At 38.3% G+C, this 17664-nt stretch overlaps 1 protein-coding gene across 4 annotated transcripts in view; it reads right to left on the bottom strand.

Annotated features, from left to right (window-relative positions):
• The window catches only part of ATXN7 (ataxin 7), an 87670-nt gene that overhangs the window by 6035 nt on the left and 63971 nt on the right, over window positions 1-17664 (bottom strand). For all 4 annotated transcript variants that reach the window (XM_065642456.1, XM_065642452.1, XM_065642455.1 and 1 more), the window contains 5 exons: window positions 4486-4738; window positions 3482-3744; window positions 2611-2693; window positions 779-1044; window positions 176-374 (listed from right to left, as the gene is read on the bottom strand). In XM_065642456.1, the coding sequence (XP_065498528.1) occupies window positions 176-374; window positions 779-1044; window positions 2611-2693; window positions 3482-3744; window positions 4486-4738 (1064 nt within the window). The remainder of the gene's footprint in view (window positions 1-175; window positions 375-778; window positions 1045-2610; window positions 2694-3481; window positions 3745-4485; window positions 4739-17664) is intronic.

Consider the following 17664-nt stretch of genomic DNA (forward strand, 5'->3'; position numbering starts at 1 on the left):
CAGTTAAATCTTCACGGCCTACTAGCCAACAAAATAATTTTCTTAAAAAATCAAGAAAAAACAAACAAACAGAAATCATATGCCCAATAGAAAACTACTTTTAAAACCCCCAAGTAATGTGTTTACAAGTTCAGAGCCAGTCAGAAACCAAGGTTAACTTGAACTCAAAACGTACAGCAGCTGGTTGAGGATGATGACCTGAATAATGACAATCCAGTTTTTCAACAGGTTCTTCTTTTTCATCACATTCTCCCTCATCGCTGGATAACCGAGGTGCTGGCTCAGCTGCAGGCAAGGGAGGGTGCGGGGACTCGTGGACAGAAGGAGACTCGCTGGGGACATTTCCGCTGTGCTGGGCTGGACAGCCTGGAGGCCTGGGCAGGGTGAGCAGGAAAGGTGTTAGTGAACTACGTTCAGGCAAAAATTCCAAGCTGAAGTGCTTTTTGTTACTGCCAGCAGGAAATCTTCATGACCAGATTTCTGATATCATCCACAGTCTCACAACAGTCTACCGAGAGGAAGCACAGAAGGTATGATACCCCTGGAAAAGCAGCTTTGCCTCAGCGTTGCTGAATCGCTTTCATTGATGCAACTCAGCTTTTACTGTTTCAAACAGCAAGCCCTCCTTGTATGAGTTACAGCTCAGCATGTAATTGCTAATTGCAGACAGTCAGCAGGCCTAGAGCAAAAATATTGCCCCGTCCAACAGATCCATATCACTCTTTCAAAATCCACCTGAGGAAGCTACCAGACCATTAAATCGGCAGATTTTCCTTACCTTGGAAGACTGGGGGGGTGAGGTTTGGGTTTATTAGGTAATAAAGGCTTTGACTCTGTAAGAGTAACTCCATGAGAATTTTGGTGCAGCTCCTGGGAAGTTTTAGTAGGTGATGGATGTGGTTCCCTGAGAGGGGGCATCTGCTGATGATGATCCGAATGTCGAAGAAGTTCCTTTTCCCTGGTTTTGCTTTTGTGCTCGGCTAATAACACATCGAATCGTTTTCTTCGACCCTGTACAGCCCTCCGCTGGGTTAAGGAATGTGTCTGCAAAACCATGAATAAATCATTAATCCTAGGCTATTAGATTTGTGGAAATTAAACAAGCAAAACATGTGTCTAGAGCTCTAGAGCAGAGAAAATCACCACACTTGTGGTTTAGTAAACAGGTGGAAGAACGACTTAGAAAACAAACTTTAAAATTTAAAATATATCCCTGTCTGATACAAAATAACAAAAAACACCAACTGAGTAAAAGGCTTTTTTCAAAATACTTTTTAAAAATAAACTGCTAAAGCTCTTATAAGGTTAAGACTAGAACTGAAAATATTTTTCATCAAGATTTTAATTGCCAACATGGTATTGAAAAACATTTCTCTCATCCTAGTGGATAATCAGGAATACCAAATATTTACTTTCACTTACGAAAATATTGAACACGTCTCCCATTAGAAGTCTGATTTTAAAGATGAAAAGTATTTATAAAAATACTTTGCTTTCTTCTATGTACTAATACATTCCTTGAAAACTAATGTAATCGAACAGATATTAAGGAACGCAAAAAAATCAGCAGAATCCACAGTCAGACAGAACTCAAAGCTCTTTGAGTGTCCTGAATGCTACACATAGTAAAATGTATATGTGTATATATGGCACAAACTCTAGGTAAAGTGAAATAGATGTAGGCTATTTTTCTGAATTGTTAAAGTCACAGATAATACCCTTTTTTCATATGGCATAAAAGATTTGATTAGGTTCATTTTAATAGGTAAAAATTATTATCACATAATTCAGACACAAATAGTGATTTCAAAAAATATTTTATAAGTAGGCATAAGGAATAGCTGAGAAATGTTTTTACTTTCTCTTTTACACTTTTGTCTAGTTCTCTTGTAAAATCTTGAAGCTTTCCCCTTCTCTATTAGCAAATGAATTGCCTCCCCCCTGCAATTCCAAAAGGGCAACATGTTCAAGTTCAGTTCCTCTGGGTCATTAGTACCAGCTTCATTTACCTTTGTTCTGTAGGTGGTTTATTTGCCAGATGCTTCCCCTACTGACAGTTTAGCCGCTTTGCAGGAAAATAGCTAAATATTACACAATTGCAGGGGATCTGATTTTTGGTTCCTTGGGACTAAGCAATATCCCTCTGTCCACCAAGATTTAAGCCAGAGAACACATTTTATCTGACTGAAGGTTTTTACAGATGAGAGGAGGAGCTTGATTTATTTAAATTCTGCATAAACAAAGAATAATTTGTATGCTTATGAGGAATTTTATGTTCACGATCTACGACCCAAAGGTTATCCCTAAAAAGAACATGCTGGCCCCCTACTACCTTCAGGTGGAGTAACATTATTCGTCCCACGTTAACATCCATGTTTAAAGGGTTTATGCAAAACTACACATCTCCGTGTTACTTTACTAAATATGTTTATGAGCAAATAATTAACCAAACTTCAAAATCAATTCCTCCTTGGTTCTGGGAAACATGTTTTAACAGGTACCATTTACAGTGGTAATTACTGACAGCAAAAAAATTGTAGTTTTCTGTCATATTTCTCAGGATATTGAATAAAAACTTTACGCAATCTTATTCTGATTAAGATATCCCACCTTGCATGTCAAAGACCTAGTACAAGGTTTCCTGGTTTCCACATCAATGACACCACAGTATATATCAGGATCAAATTCTCTCTCTGTCAAAAGTACACAGAATTGAGAAGTTATCAAAAGACATTTTGATATACTAAAATTTCTTTTTGTTATAAAAATTAACCATAGCAGAAACTGCTTTCAAATGTAACATAGGCAAACGTACAAGTAAAAAATGCACAATAAAATTGTACAAATACAATTTTCTATACTCTCAGCAAGTTCATGGTGTGCTGGAATACAGATCTCAAGTCTACAAACAGAATGGAGAAATTCACAGCTGTAGGGACCCCAAAGGAGGAGCAGATCCTGCACGTTAGGATTAGAGGTCACCATCAATATAAACTGTGACAAACAAATGGTGTTTTTTTCATTGTTGGTTTTGATGTTAAGAACTTTTCTACCATTCTACTAACACTCAAAGTTATTTTGTTTAAAAAGTGTAAAGGGCGGACTGGGTTTATATTTTTGAGTTTATGAGGTGCTAGTTGTTCCAGTTCTATGTACATTTGGACCTTCCATATAGAAAGAGGGAAAAGAAAATCTTTAAAGATAATAGAAGAGCTTAATGTTAAAACTGTATGAACTGACAGGCCTTTGAGGTCTGCATGGTTTCTGAAAGCAACAGCTACACTTCAATTTGCTCGTGTACTTTAAAGTATGCCAAGTTATAGACTGAAATTCTAATATGCAAAAAGTACCTAAATACAAGTTACAGTCTTATAAAAGTGTTTAATTTACTTCTAAAGCTTATTTCTATATATTCTATATATGCATTTCTATATATACACTAAAAAGAGTAATAGAGCAAATAACAATTAAAACCAATTACCTGACAATCTTTTATGTAAAAATTTCCTATTATTTGTATTTTCTTCAGGTTTCTTTTCCAAAAATGGAGGCACAGAGAGAAGACCTTTACCATTCAGTATCTGTCCAGGGGAAGGCAAGGGTGGCTTTGGTATTGAGGGACAATTAAGGCCAGTCTTTATTGAGGAACTCACAGTAGTAGAACAAGTTGGACCAACAGCAGCTTTCAGTTGGGCACCATCTATCTTTGGATGAATCTTTTCCACTTTGACAGATGGAGTCATACTATTATTTATGAAAAATAAAGGGAGTGAAATGGAAAATTATTGTAATAAATTTTTTAAAAGTTTATTTTAAAAAAAGACCTATTTTTAAAAAAGACTTCAAACGTTATTACTCAACAATACTCTGATCTATTCACCATGCAAACATAGACTTTCCTCCTTTATTCTCAGGTGGTTTTGTGTTTGTTGTTGTTTGTTTGTTTTGTTGTTGTTGTTGTTTTTTCCCCATATTTTTTGTGATGTCCATAATCTCTTCTGCCTTCTTTTCCCCATTTCCTTTTAAATATTTTGGTGAGTCATCGGGGACTTCAGAAACTGTTATTTGGATTCACAGATACGGTGCATCACCAAAGCAACTATGTCCAGTGAGAAATGACCCATTCTGTGCAGAACTGATAATATAATTTACTGTCAATCTCACATGTGCAGGTCAAAAATCACCTGAATCAGAGCTAAAACTCCCTTGTGATCAAAGTGTGCAGGTTAGATCAAAGAATTAAGAGCCCCTAGTATAATGACCTTTATTTATAGTGATTTAAGATGTAGCTTTGCAAGAGTTCTTGTTCGACATGACCACGTGTATTATCTACAATCTCAGACTAGGCTGCTGAAAAAGATCTGGAGGAGTGTAAAGTGATTATTTCTTAAACAACAACCCCCCTGAAACAAAAGGAAATTCTGCTGATGCAGCAGTGTCTACGCAAGTAATATCATTTAATTCTTTGTCAAAATGTGTACTCACATTTTATCATGGGGAACTTTGCTATGCTGTACCGGATGCATTAACTTGTTGTTTCCGCTGATCTGCAGCTTGTCTTTGGGTGATTTCAACAACTTGGAATTTGATGATGATGCACTAGTACCTCCACTGGATGAACGATTGCTCCCACTTCCACTGCTACCTTTGTTTTTTGAAGGGAGAGATGAAATGAGGGAAAATACTGAAGAGGAGGGAGGAGTCAAAGGCGGCTTGCTAGAGGAGCTGTGTCTTCTTTCTGAAAAGGAGGGAAAAAAGGAGTTCTAAGCTCCCATACAGAAACAATTCTTAAACACTTTGTCTTGTCATTTACTCCATTAACATTTTTCCTTTCTTGGCTCAGGAGGTCCCCTGCTACACACAGAGCACGGAGGATTCGAACCTCACTGGAATCCACCAGGCTCCTTCCACTGCAGGTGCTCAGCCAGGTACCGGAGTCTCTTTTAACCTGGGGAGCTACGTTCCTCGTCCACTTAAAGCTTGGCTTTTAATAACACCCCTCACTCTCTCTCCAACTTAAAGAACAAGAAAGTGAGAAGTAAACCTAGCCCTCAGACGCATAAAGCAAAGAGACACCTCTATCCTCAGGCCAACCAAGCTTAAATATCATATTTCCTGAAAGGATAACAATTATCTGTAAGTATGTCTCCTGACAGACAAAATTTTATTGGAGCCAACACTTTAACTTTCACTTCATGACAACCTTCTGGTATGATCTACTAGAGCTTCAGTGTGGAACACCCTCGAGAACAGCAGCTCAAGTATTGACCTGCATTGGTTTTGGGGGTGTTGTGTGGTTTTTTGTTTTGTTTTCCTCTTATTAATTCTATTTTTTTTTTTCATAGTATGACCAGTTTAGGAAGGATTTCTATTTAGGAACAACATCAAAAGGAGCGACAGGTATTGTTCTAAAAAAACCCAAGAAACAAAAACCAAACCAACCAACAACTGAACATTTGAACTGAGAGTTGTCAGGTTCCATCAATGAATGTGTTGGGGGAAAAAAAATTAATTAACATGAAACCATTAACATTAATATATTGCTAGCATCAATTCGTTAAAATAGTGTAGAATATAAAGGTAGTTCTTTGGAACAATGAATTCTAGTCACAAATGACCTGACAGCTTCGAGGAGTACCCAGCTCTGCCTACATGTGGACACGCTAATTGACCATTTGCTCCACTGATACTTGGACACCTGTGATTCCTCGATGAACTGTGTAATCAACACCCATTCAAGAGACATGTCTGGCAATCGAGTATATGTAAACCACAGATCTAAGAGAGAACCAAGAATTAGCAGGTCCATCAGGGGAGTGGAAAGGCACCTTCTCGCCAGCAGTAACACCTCTTTCTCAGCCAAGTATTGTTAAATGTGCCCAAATCTGGCACCAACCGATCCCAGGATCAGCTTACAGATCTTGACGTAAGTTTACTTAAACTGCGAAAGAAGCAGCTTACTCATAAAGTTACAACAACTTCTGCCAAGAGTGGAAGTCAAGCCCAGTGCAACCTGTATGGATGTAATGCCCTGGCAAACGTAAACTAATACATCCGCGTTCTGCTCATACGACCTATTTCCCCCCCAATTCAAACTACAGCAATCATTCGCCACTCAGATGGTGACCAACCCAGGCAACATGGGTAGCTGGAAGCCACCAAACAGCCCCGCACCACTGTGCTGGGGCTCATCGCCGGCTCCTGTAGGCAGGATGGGAACAGCAATAACCAGGAGAGAAAAGCCAAACTGCTCTGGCAGTGCAAGAGGGAGACACAGGAGCCTGACATCTGGCAGAGGTGGGGAAGCAGCATTTTAAACATGTTAATTAGCTCCGGGAAAACAAACAAACACACACACACCAAAAACAACCCCCACAAAACAAACAAAAAACACACAAAAAGCCCCAAACAGAGAGCTTAGACCAGGAAACTCCAGTTAAGAAATGATCTCTGCGACTGAACCAAACGATGTTTCTCTGTTTAACTGCAAAATGGATGCAAACTACCTAACAAACCTTCAGCAAGAGAGTCATCATTTCTTAATTAGTATTTACCAAAAAGCTTTGAGAGGTCAGGTGAAATACTCAACAGAAACACATAATAAATGCAGCAATTTATCAACCATCACAAGAATCAACTGCTTTAAAATTACAGTATTTAGAACGACTAGTCATCTGTGATGTACAAAATCATCTATTTAGCTTTCTAGAACCAGATGCTGCTGAAGAGTTTGGAAGTGAAGTATGTTAGCGTATTTATGTGCTAGTAAATGGCTGTGCCTCTATTAGGGCATTCTGCTCGTTGCCAAATGTCTTTTTACAGCAATGGCAAGAATCCCCGAGCAGCTCTGATAAGCTGCTATTTGAGGGCCATTAGTGCCGCGATGCTACACCCTGTGCGATGACTCTGCGAGATAATGAGACTAATTGCTCAATACTCTTCCACCTTCTGTATATTTAGAAAATTCAAAGTCCAAGTTCTTATCACAGTTCCAAATAATCTCTAATAAAACAGTGGATGACTAATGCAATCTTCCGGAGGTGCTTTTTTTTTTTTTAAGGAAGAGAGGGTGTTACTTCCTTGGAGAAAACCTGGCAGGCGAGGAGAGAAAAGGATTAGAATACGCCCGAGTACCTACTTGCGTCCCATCATCAAGAATAAACTAGACAAAATATTAATCTCAGCTATTAATCCAAATGATATGAACACTTCTTTTCTGGCAACTTTAACTGGCACTGCTCTGGCACTAACCTGAGATGTTATTGATTACTATTTGCAGGAAGGTTTCGTAGCACCAGTCTCAAACAAGTGAGTTAATATAAAAAGAAAGTGTTTGAAACCGCTGTTAACAGAAAAAAAAAAAATAGAGAACTAAGGCTGATGACACCCCAATATTACAGCCTACCTGTCACAGAGGATTTTCGTTCTACAGACAGACATATGATTTGGAACACACACACACACACACGCACAAAAGTCAAATGAGGTTTTTCTAGAATTTTGGGACCATTTCTGGAAGAGATGTTATAACACTAAGTCTGTGAAATCTTCACTTACTCTGTAAATAACCACAACTTGCATAGTTTATCAACAAAATGAATAGACTTTGCAGTTAATTAGTCATAAGTCGCCTGGACCTGTTTTGACTTACATACGAGTACAGGTAGGGCTGTTACTAGGATTTGCTTATATTTAATGTTTCAGTCTTTGTATAAAATTCCTATTTTTAAGTGACATTTCCTTGAGGTTTGCTTTGTAAACCATCTGAAGACTACTGATGTCTCATCTTACTGGAGAAAGCTAATATTATTTTTGAAAGCAGGCATGTTTAAAGCATGGCACACTTGATCTAATGAATGTATTTATTGACAGACTGACATAGTATTTTAATGGAAAAATTACTACACAAACTGTCACTAAATAATCAAGACCACCATGCTTACTATGCTAAGCATATTATAATGATAAATTCTACCAATCATCTGCCAATCTAATACGGTTCCCATTTGCCATTAACTCTGACTCAGCCTGAAAACATTTTAAAACATAATTATCTCCAGGTGTTTGGTTTTCGGTTTTTTCCCTTCACATAACTCTTGAAAGAAAAACAATTTTTTTTAATGTCATGATTACTTCTACAACACAAAGTGATATTTCAAATACTGTGCCTGCGTAACACGGTTCTAAGTCTAAAATTTGGGGGGAGGATTTTTTTTGTTTGTTTTGTTTGTGGGGCAGTGTTGTTTGTTGTTTGTTTTGTTTTTTAAATACCAGAAAGACATAGGTTTTGGCTTTGGACAAAAAACCCAAAGTCTTCTTCGATCCCCATAGCAGTCAGTAGAATCTGACCTAAAATGAAAGTTGGGTTCAACACTAAACTTTAACAGATAAACTCTGTCTGCATTTCTAGAACATCTTTGTGACGCGAAGGACAAAGGCTGGAAAGAACGAGACGGCGGGGAAGAGAGGCAGCATCCCAGCAAGGGACGTCTCTGCTCAGTCACTGGGTATCTGTTAAATATCGATTTGGAAAAATACAGTGATAGCTTGTGTGCTACTGGACTTATGGTTGAGCAAGAATTATATACGCATACTGCTAATGCACCCAGGACTTCCTGATAAAATGGATATTTATAATTTTAATCTCTTTGAGAGCTTTGGAAAGAAAAAAAAATGAAACAGCTTCACTTGGCCTTGAGTCTGGCTGCAAATTTTCTTGGGTAAAAAAAAAATCTATAATCTATATCTATATGTATCTATATATGTATCTATATATATATATCTATATATATATATATATATATCTGTATCTATATATACATATATATCTTATTTTTCATTGTGTATTTCCTACTAACCACACACTGATTTCTGACAAAATGTAAAAAAAGTGACCTGGAAGGGGAAGAGGAAGAAAAAAAGGGGAAAGAAAAAAAAGGAAATCTTACCATGTTTAGCTACTACTTCAAATTCTTCTATCACTATGTAAACACTTGGACTTGCCTTGATTTATGACCTTATATCTATATTAAAACTATATATCCTTTTTTACAGAAAAATATTCTGTTTTTCAGAAAATGCTACTTTCTTGGCTGTATGCTTAACAAAATGAACAAACAAAGTAACAATACTCTTAAATTTTTTCAAAGTGTTCCTTCCAGGTCTACACTTAGTTCCCAAAATTTACAATTTGTTTTGTGCTGTTCATTCCCTCTGGGCATCAATTAATAGCTTTGGGCAACAAATAAAAGATGTACAGATCAAATTTCATAAACCCATTTTTTTTATACTGACTTCTTACGTAAGTACTGGGCAAAAAGTCAAACTGACCTGTGTCAGTGCTAGCAGAGCCGTCATTAAAAATGAAGCACACCCATTTGAACACACACCAGTTTAGTTCAGGGAAATATGTTGCAACTTCAGTTAACATTCAGAAAAACAGCTTTAACATAGGTTACCTTAGGTGTAAGAGTATCATCCAGACTATAGATTTAAATGCGTACATCGAAAGAAAGCATAAAGATAACTTCGTTTAATTAATTAATATGTCGTGTATCTGTCTCCCCCAAATTTTAAGTATTACAAAAATGCTACTTACAACAAACTTATCTTTTTTTCCCATCATACTGAGCTACTGTTTGACCCGTCATTGGAGAAATTATTTTGTACAGCCATAGTAGAACAAACATCTTTTACCAGAGGATAAAATTTATTTACTCCCAGTATGACTATTACATTTCGAGAGTAATTGTGGAGCAGTAAATGTACTGGATCTTCTGATTTCTCCAGAAGGATCAGATCCATGACCTAACAGGAGACGACAGACCACGACACTCCTCTGCAAGGACACCTCACCAGAGTCATAGATTTTACTGCAGCAAATAACTAAAATCCCTTTTGTGGCTCTAACCCAAATGCCTGTGTTGGGCTCTGATCCACCACCACTTTGACCCCACCATGACAAAGAAAAAGGGAAAAAAAAAAAAGTTAGATCCATGGGGATTTTGCAGGGGAAACTCGGGAGCTAAAGCGATCATGGGCATAAGAAGCAAATGTCTTTTCCTTTGCTGCCACCCTGGCAGTTGCTGCTCAGGAGCAGTCGCCTGTATGGGATCTGGATCTGCTGCTCATTCACTTATTGCTGTTTCATTATCCTGCTCTAATCACGGGGCCTGGATACTAAGGATTCCGCCTTAATCTTCCACTGATGTCCCTTTAATCATCCCATCAGTTCTGTTTGCACTCTAAGTCAGGATCAGGTCACTCCATCCTCCGTTGTGCGGCATTTAAACTTATACTCTTAGCTGAACAGACAGCACCTAAAAAAAGTTATATTTTTCACTCCAGCAAGAAAGTTACAGAAAAGAATATTTATGGAGTCCAAGCAATCAGTACGACAGACTGCCAAGGCTTGACTGGCAGCAGTACAATCTGTTATGTCTCTACAGAGAATTCTTCTATTTCATACAGAAACACTGCTTAGCAATTGGCGGGGGATATTATTTATTTATCACTCCGTGTTAGCAAAACCACTCAGATTATCTGACAGTCATGTATGCTTATGGCACTCCATTCACAGAAAAATAACACTTCAGCAGAAGAGAAATACAAATAAAAATATAATTTACGTTGCAGCATGCAAATGCAAGTCAGGATAGCACATACATAAGCATTACACTGCTTTTTGTATTTACCTCACTTACCACAGCAGTCTTCCTTATCTTACTAGAGCTCTCCAACATTATAAATAAGTAGTAATAGGTATAAACTATTTTTCTTAGAAATAGGTTTATATAGTATCTTTTATACGTACTACAGCCAAGTTAGCAATACTGATGGAACCTTGCGTCTTGTACTTCCTCACTTTAAAAAAATATCCAGCACATTTGCAGTACAGAATGTTTCTACTGGTGTAGATACCATCATGTAAAGAAGCAGTTAAGCTACAGTGATAAAACTTGACTTAAAATGTGTCTCTTCTCAAAAACCCATTAAAATGCAATAGCTGGTCAATTTTGAAGAGTGTATTTTAAAACCCAGAGTTCACCTCCAGAAGTTGATATGCTAGCAGGTTTGCTTTGTCTAGCAGAGATCTAAACCATGCGGGTTTATATGATTTTACATTACACCTCACCACATATGTGCTACAGCATTGTTCAACGACCATATTATATTTGAGACGGCTAATACCCAAGAAGACAAAATCACTTTCTTAGGGGTAAAAGATAGAACTTGAGTTGAAGTCATCCATCACAGAGCAAAACATGACTGCAGCGATCAACGATTTTTAAAATTCCCTTTAAAACATTCTTTTGCAATAAAGCAGTTTGTGGAATCTTCAGCTTGATAAGTGCCATGAAATATTTATGTTCTCCCACAATTACAACTCAGAAAACCCTTTGTTGAAGCCAACAGACAAACAATGCAAACACATCAAGACATTTTTAATAGCTAACTGGGTACGTTCCAAAATAATTTGTCAGTTCCTAGGTCATTTTTACTTCTCAAGTGAGGGCTGCATCCCCACTAAGCTTTACACGTCACCTGTTTTCTGCATCTTGGTTTAACAGCCATGCTGGTGGGTTCCCTTCCCACCCTGCTGCCCAGCACTTCTTGTCAGGGTGAAGGTCCCACTGTTCCAGGTACAAATTCCTGCACCGTTCCCTGGTCAATCACCTCCAAAACACACACTACAAATCTCCCTAAAAAGCATTTAAAAAATCTGCCTATGCTTTAACTAGGGTGCACTGATCTATTATGAAAACTCATTATTACAAGGAGCAGGGTTTTTTCATAATATATGCTTTGGTTATAAATACTTAATTCAGAACCCAAAGCTCTCATATATTCAAATATTTGGGTTTCGGTGCATCGTTTCAGTTCCAAAATCCATCCACAGTAATTCACACTGATTTAAGACAGGTAAATAAAACATATCTGGAGGTTTATGATGGTCCAGCACACTTAACTGATCCTCCTCATGAAATCCAAACTTCAATGCAACCAAAATCCACTGATCATTTTGAGTGATGTATTAGCATTTGAACTAAGTTTCACATAACCTACTTCCTATCCATCCAGAAGTCCTTGGCTGACAGATTTTAGCTTGACTTTCACTTCTGTTTGTTTTTAAAAGCAGGTTTACCAGAGCACTTAACAGGAAATGTGAGCAAAGCTGGGAAGTGGAAAACATCCTCCAAGAGGTCTCCTGGCTTTCGTCTTCCCCAGCCTCACTGCACCACCTCAAACCTCTGAAGTTTCCCAACGTTTAAATTTGAATATTTGCAAATTATTTACTCAACTCCCATGAGGTGTTAGGATGGTTATTTAACCACGTCCCTTTGAACAGAAACACAATGCAAATATTTGCTATTATTATGTTTGTTTCATTACAGTAGTTATAGAGAAGCACTGGAAACTTCTAAAACTGTAAAACCAATTACTCGATTTCTGATTTCTAAATACAAATGTTTATAATTTTCCGAGAGATTTACTTTTGAGAACCGAAATCCACTCACAAGCGATCACTGTGCAAACTACGTTAGATCAAGTAGCATGAAATTCTGCGTAAGCGGGGTCACAGGTTTGTTGCTGCCATTGAAGAAAACAGGAGGAGGAGTGGAAAAAAATGATTTTCACCAGTAAGATTCTAAACGCCAACTTCAATATTTTAAAATTGTATTTCAAAAAGGAGACAATCTCGTAACTATAATTTAGGATATATAAATGATCTTTTAAAATGGTACAAGTAGGCTGTAGCCAGGATGGTGGTGTAATTCTCTATTAGCACAACATGAACTGGGCAGAAACGGCCAACTCCACTACGGTAACTGCTGCAAAACGGCCCCAAAGCCAGCACACCCTCCTGAGATCACCACCACTGAAAGGAGAGCAAGGAGCAGGCTGCAGAGTTATTAAGAACACAGCAAAAAATAGCAACACCAAAATATATTTAAATAAATAACCTTCAAGGGCATCCCTTTCTGCACTGCTGCCTCTCCACAACTCCATACGTTACTAAAACTAGTTTTTCAATTTTTCCATGTATTTGTTACTAATCCTTTCAAAACCCCTTGTATTCAGCACACAGGGGTAGTTCTGCAATCAATTTCCACAAGATTTAAGACTCCTCTTTAAAATACATGGCGTTTGCCCCTGAGAGATGTAAAACAGCCTCTCAAGCATCAACCAGCACATACCGTCACCTCAAGCCTGCAGACAGACAAGGGTTTTGCTGCGCCGTGCAGCAATAAACTGGAGCCAGGGACTGTCCCATCAGGTTTGTTTTAGCTATTCGGAGCCTCAAGGAGAACACTAAAACTCTCAAGAGCAATGTGGGAAAAATGAGAGAAGCAGGACATTAAATCATTCACAGAGAGAACCAGAAGCAAAGTGGAGTCAGGGAGACCGACCGTTGCAAGGTCCCTTTTGTCACCCAGAGGAGGATGTTTTCCCCATCATCCTCCATCCCCCTCTTTGCTCAGGTAAACTCAAACACAAGGGCTTTAACATCTCAAAAAGCCTCTGGCACAATATCCAAGATCAAACTTCTGGTTCACTTTCTCAAGCAACATGCTAAGAGGTAGAGGAAAGGACAGATTTCTCTCCAGGGAACTGGCCCTGGACCTTTCAAGTGGCAGCTGTCTTGTAAATCTGTCAAGCATTGGAATACAAATATTCCAAAGTTATTACAGAAGGACAGTAGAGTGTCTTAGATGATAATCAGGCCATGAAGAGATTATAATGTCCACATTAAGAGCACTAATCTCTGCGTAGCCTGTTGACGTGATGACATTACCTACACTGTCTGATTAAAAAGCAGGTATTGAATAATTTTTTTTTTTCCTAGTATAAAAATTTGTTATTTGGAAAAAAAAACCAAACTTTGGAGAAGCCACAGTGATAACAAACAAAAATATCAGACAAAGGTAACCAGTACAAAGCAGCATCATACCAAGATGCAGTATGGGTCAGCTTCCTCAAAAATACAGCTGGAAAACTGTTGTCTCATACATGCTTATCCTGAATGACATTAAAGCAAAGCTTCGATTTTTCAAAACAAGCATAAAGCAAATTAAAAATACATTTAAAATAAATTACTCCAAACTTTTAATAACAAGTTGAATTAACGGAAGTTTAATAAAGACCTGTGGGTTGAAAGCATGGGAATAAAGAATTAAGGGAAGAACCACCACTTATTTTCTGATTTTCTCCCTCTCTGACGATTTTCTACTCAGAAATCAGGTTTACACCATTAACACCATGTTAACACGTCATAACATCAACAATATTCCTTACAAGACCTTACCACATAGTATTACAATATTGTGTAATGTATTTAGATGAGTTCACATATCCAAATGCCCATCTAGCTTTCATCTTGCTAACGCTTTTATTCACACCATAATCAGGAATTTCAATGTTCTCCCCTGTAGCTATTTCTTTACATGTAGCAAACGTTAATCGTTGTATGTTGACTGTCAGACTCAGCTCCGCTGACATTGTAAACTTGCTCAAAAGCTGTTAGTGAACCAAAATATAAAGGGGTTTAAGGGCTAACTGGTGAAGTTTGGAGACTGGTTAAAAAAAAAAAAAAAAAAAAAGAGGCTTTGAAATGGAAAGCTCTCCATATGAAAGAGATCAAGAAGAGTGAATTGACTTTGTTTTGTGCAGGAAAATAAGAGGAAATATCACATGACACACAAAAATAGTATTGTCAGCTCAGTAAATCACTTTCTTTGATGTCATTAAGTAGTGACAGGATAAAGACATCGAGCACAAATATTTTTCTTGCGTACTGCATGACGAACAAGTGACATCCACTGCCAGTGACACAAAAGCTTTGTAAGATTAAAAAAAAAGATAAACATGTCCATGGCTACTCAGAACCAGCCACACGCCAACCACAGCAGCCCCTCCTCTCCTCCGAGGTGTCACTGCTCACGGCAAAGCCGAGGACACGCCGACTGATGGAGCGAGAAGGCAGCGCCCGTCACTGTCACTGACGTTACCGTCTGTCACATCTGTCCCTGCACACATGGTACCGACCAGACACACCGTAAGGATGCGACAACCCATGTGCTTCCCTGCGGCAAATGGGACTAAAGCATCGCCGAGCCTCTGTACCTGCGGGCAGCGCCCGCTGGCAGGAAAAGCTCAGAGGGATCCGGGCTGGGCTTCTGCCTGCCCGGCTGACACCCCGATTTCTGTTAACACACAAGAAATGTTGAACTTTTTCAGGATTAAAAAAATGAAGACAGGAAACAAACCTGTGGTAGGGCAAATTGCAATATTTTTTTAAATAACTCTCCAAAATTTGAAATCCCTCAGAACATAAACACCCAATTTGCAACATCAATAGAAAGTAGAGAATAAATATTTTGATTTCTTATTTTAAGCCAGATCCTTACGTTATTTTACACTGATTTAATGTTTTTAGGCATTAGTCATTTTTCAATTATAAAAAAAGGATCATTACAGCTTATTTCATTAACACTGGTCAATCACAATCGGCATGAAACAACTGTTTTCATGTTTAAAACCACTATGTTAACTATACACTAATTAAAATTTTACAGCACCATTAGCACAGCAAAGTCTCACAGAAATCACTAATACAGTCAAATGAGGGCACAAACCTACTGTGCTTGCACAATAATGTCTTTCAAATTAAATAAACCAGCCTTTTCACATTTCACTTTGAAAGAACTGGGTACTGCTGTAATTAGGATGTGCTAACTAAAACGTTTGTGCAAATTTAACCTCTTAAATAAAAACAACTGCACTTGACACATCCAGACTGTGTCTGCGTTTTCCTTTTCCTCTAAAACCGAGATATAACGGCACGGACCATCCTGCCCACAGCGAGCCGTCCGCAGAGCCGTAACAAGGAATGTATTTGCCCTCTGATTTATAAATTACACGGGTGAGCGCACTCAGGGAAACAAGCTCAAATGAACACGCTCTTAATAGTTTCTTTTAATTAACACTTTGATTAACAGCTGCCAGTTTATCTCAAGGCCTGGCAGGATTGCAATCAGCTGTCTACATTTTTCTTGCTATTTTCTCCCTTTCCACTTTACCCACCAGCACTGGAGCTTCAGAGCACTTTTTGGGGATTTCAAGTTTCTGCTTTTGGAGTCGGGCCAGACCACGCCGGTGACATTTCAGAAGGGTTCACGTGGGACATTCGCAGCACGTAATCCCTCGCTGTGAGATTATCCACGTTGTTTGGCGAACAGCAACGTGGCCCCGTGATACCCGTGGGCAACACTACGTCCACGCCACAGCACTGCAGGATGCTTCGGTATTTACTGTCCTGATCTTCCAGACAGGTCTCGACATCCTAAATTTCAGGCTCCGAGGTCTGAATGTCAAAGTCTGGTTTCCACCCAAAGTCAGCGCATGGATATTAAAATCTAATTTTTACCAAATTACTAATTTCTGAACCACTTCCTAAGTAATCACTCATAAAAATTACAGTGTATCTGCTGACAAAAAAGAATAGGAAGAAAGAGCTTGTGGCTTTTGCTCTTGTTTTAAATTACTATAATCAAAGCTGAAATTTCCACTCTTTCCTCACTTATCAAATTACAGCCAAATTCATTTTTAACACCAAGCAAATAACTTCTTCACTATAATAAAAAGTTTGCCAAGAGGAAAGGCAGTTGGCTTGTACAAACACTGTTGTGTATTACTATCAGTGTGTTTTCATTAAGAAGGGTTAAACAGAAGCAGGGAGCACCCTGTCAGCAGACTGGGTTGGGTTTGGGTTGTATTTATTCTTTTTTTAAAGGAACATACAGAAACCCGGAAAGTAATGCTGCCATTAACAAGCTTAGAAATGAATAGTAAATCCTAAACCACAAATACTAAATGCTAACTTTTATGTGCGCTCAGAATATGAGACAGAAACCAGTTCCTGTTTTGCTCTGAATTTCAAGAGAAGTTGACAGCTCATGTCACCTGCCCATTAATTGTTAAGGACAACTCAGGAATACAAAGCCATTTCCTTGGATTACGTTGTTCTAAAAACACATCTCCTTCCATCACTAAAATTAGTACCAGAGGCATGTATGGTTTTTAGAGGATTTGTTTCTATTTTATACTCTTCTGCTTGACACCCATAATTAAAACCGGGTAAGTCTCCAACAGATTTTAGTGGTTCACAAAATTCTTGACTTTAAACTACCCCGTGGGTAACCAACACTGATGTATTTGTCTTCTTACCAACCAGAATGTATCCTTCTTTAGTCTTCGATTTGGTCTATTCTCACTTCAGGACCAAGAGGGCAAGCCACTTCTTTTTTTTTTTTTTTTTTTTTTTTCTTTTTGACCAAGATCGGGCAATTTAATTCCCGCATAGAACAATACAGAAATCTATCTTCCTTTTGATTAAGAGTGAGGACAAAGAGCCCAACTGCTAAGTAACCCCCCCAGCAGCTGGGTGTCAAGGCAGGAGCCAGAATGGAAAGGAGAGGCATGACGGTGCATTCACACAATGGCCCAGAGAGAACACAATGGGATTTTATGGTTTGCTTATGGTATAGAAGCAGCATCTATGTCAACTGTGTCAGTCTGCGCGTTTGTTTTTATTTACTACTTTCCAACAACTAAAAGCTTTGAGGTAACTCTATATAGTAAATATTCACAGGGTTTCACCTT

The sequence above is a fragment of the Caloenas nicobarica genome, chromosome 11 (genome assembly GCF_036013445.1).
Source record: "Caloenas nicobarica isolate bCalNic1 chromosome 11, bCalNic1.hap1, whole genome shotgun sequence".
In the NCBI taxonomy this organism is placed as follows: Eukaryota; Metazoa; Chordata; class Aves; order Columbiformes; family Columbidae; genus Caloenas; species Caloenas nicobarica.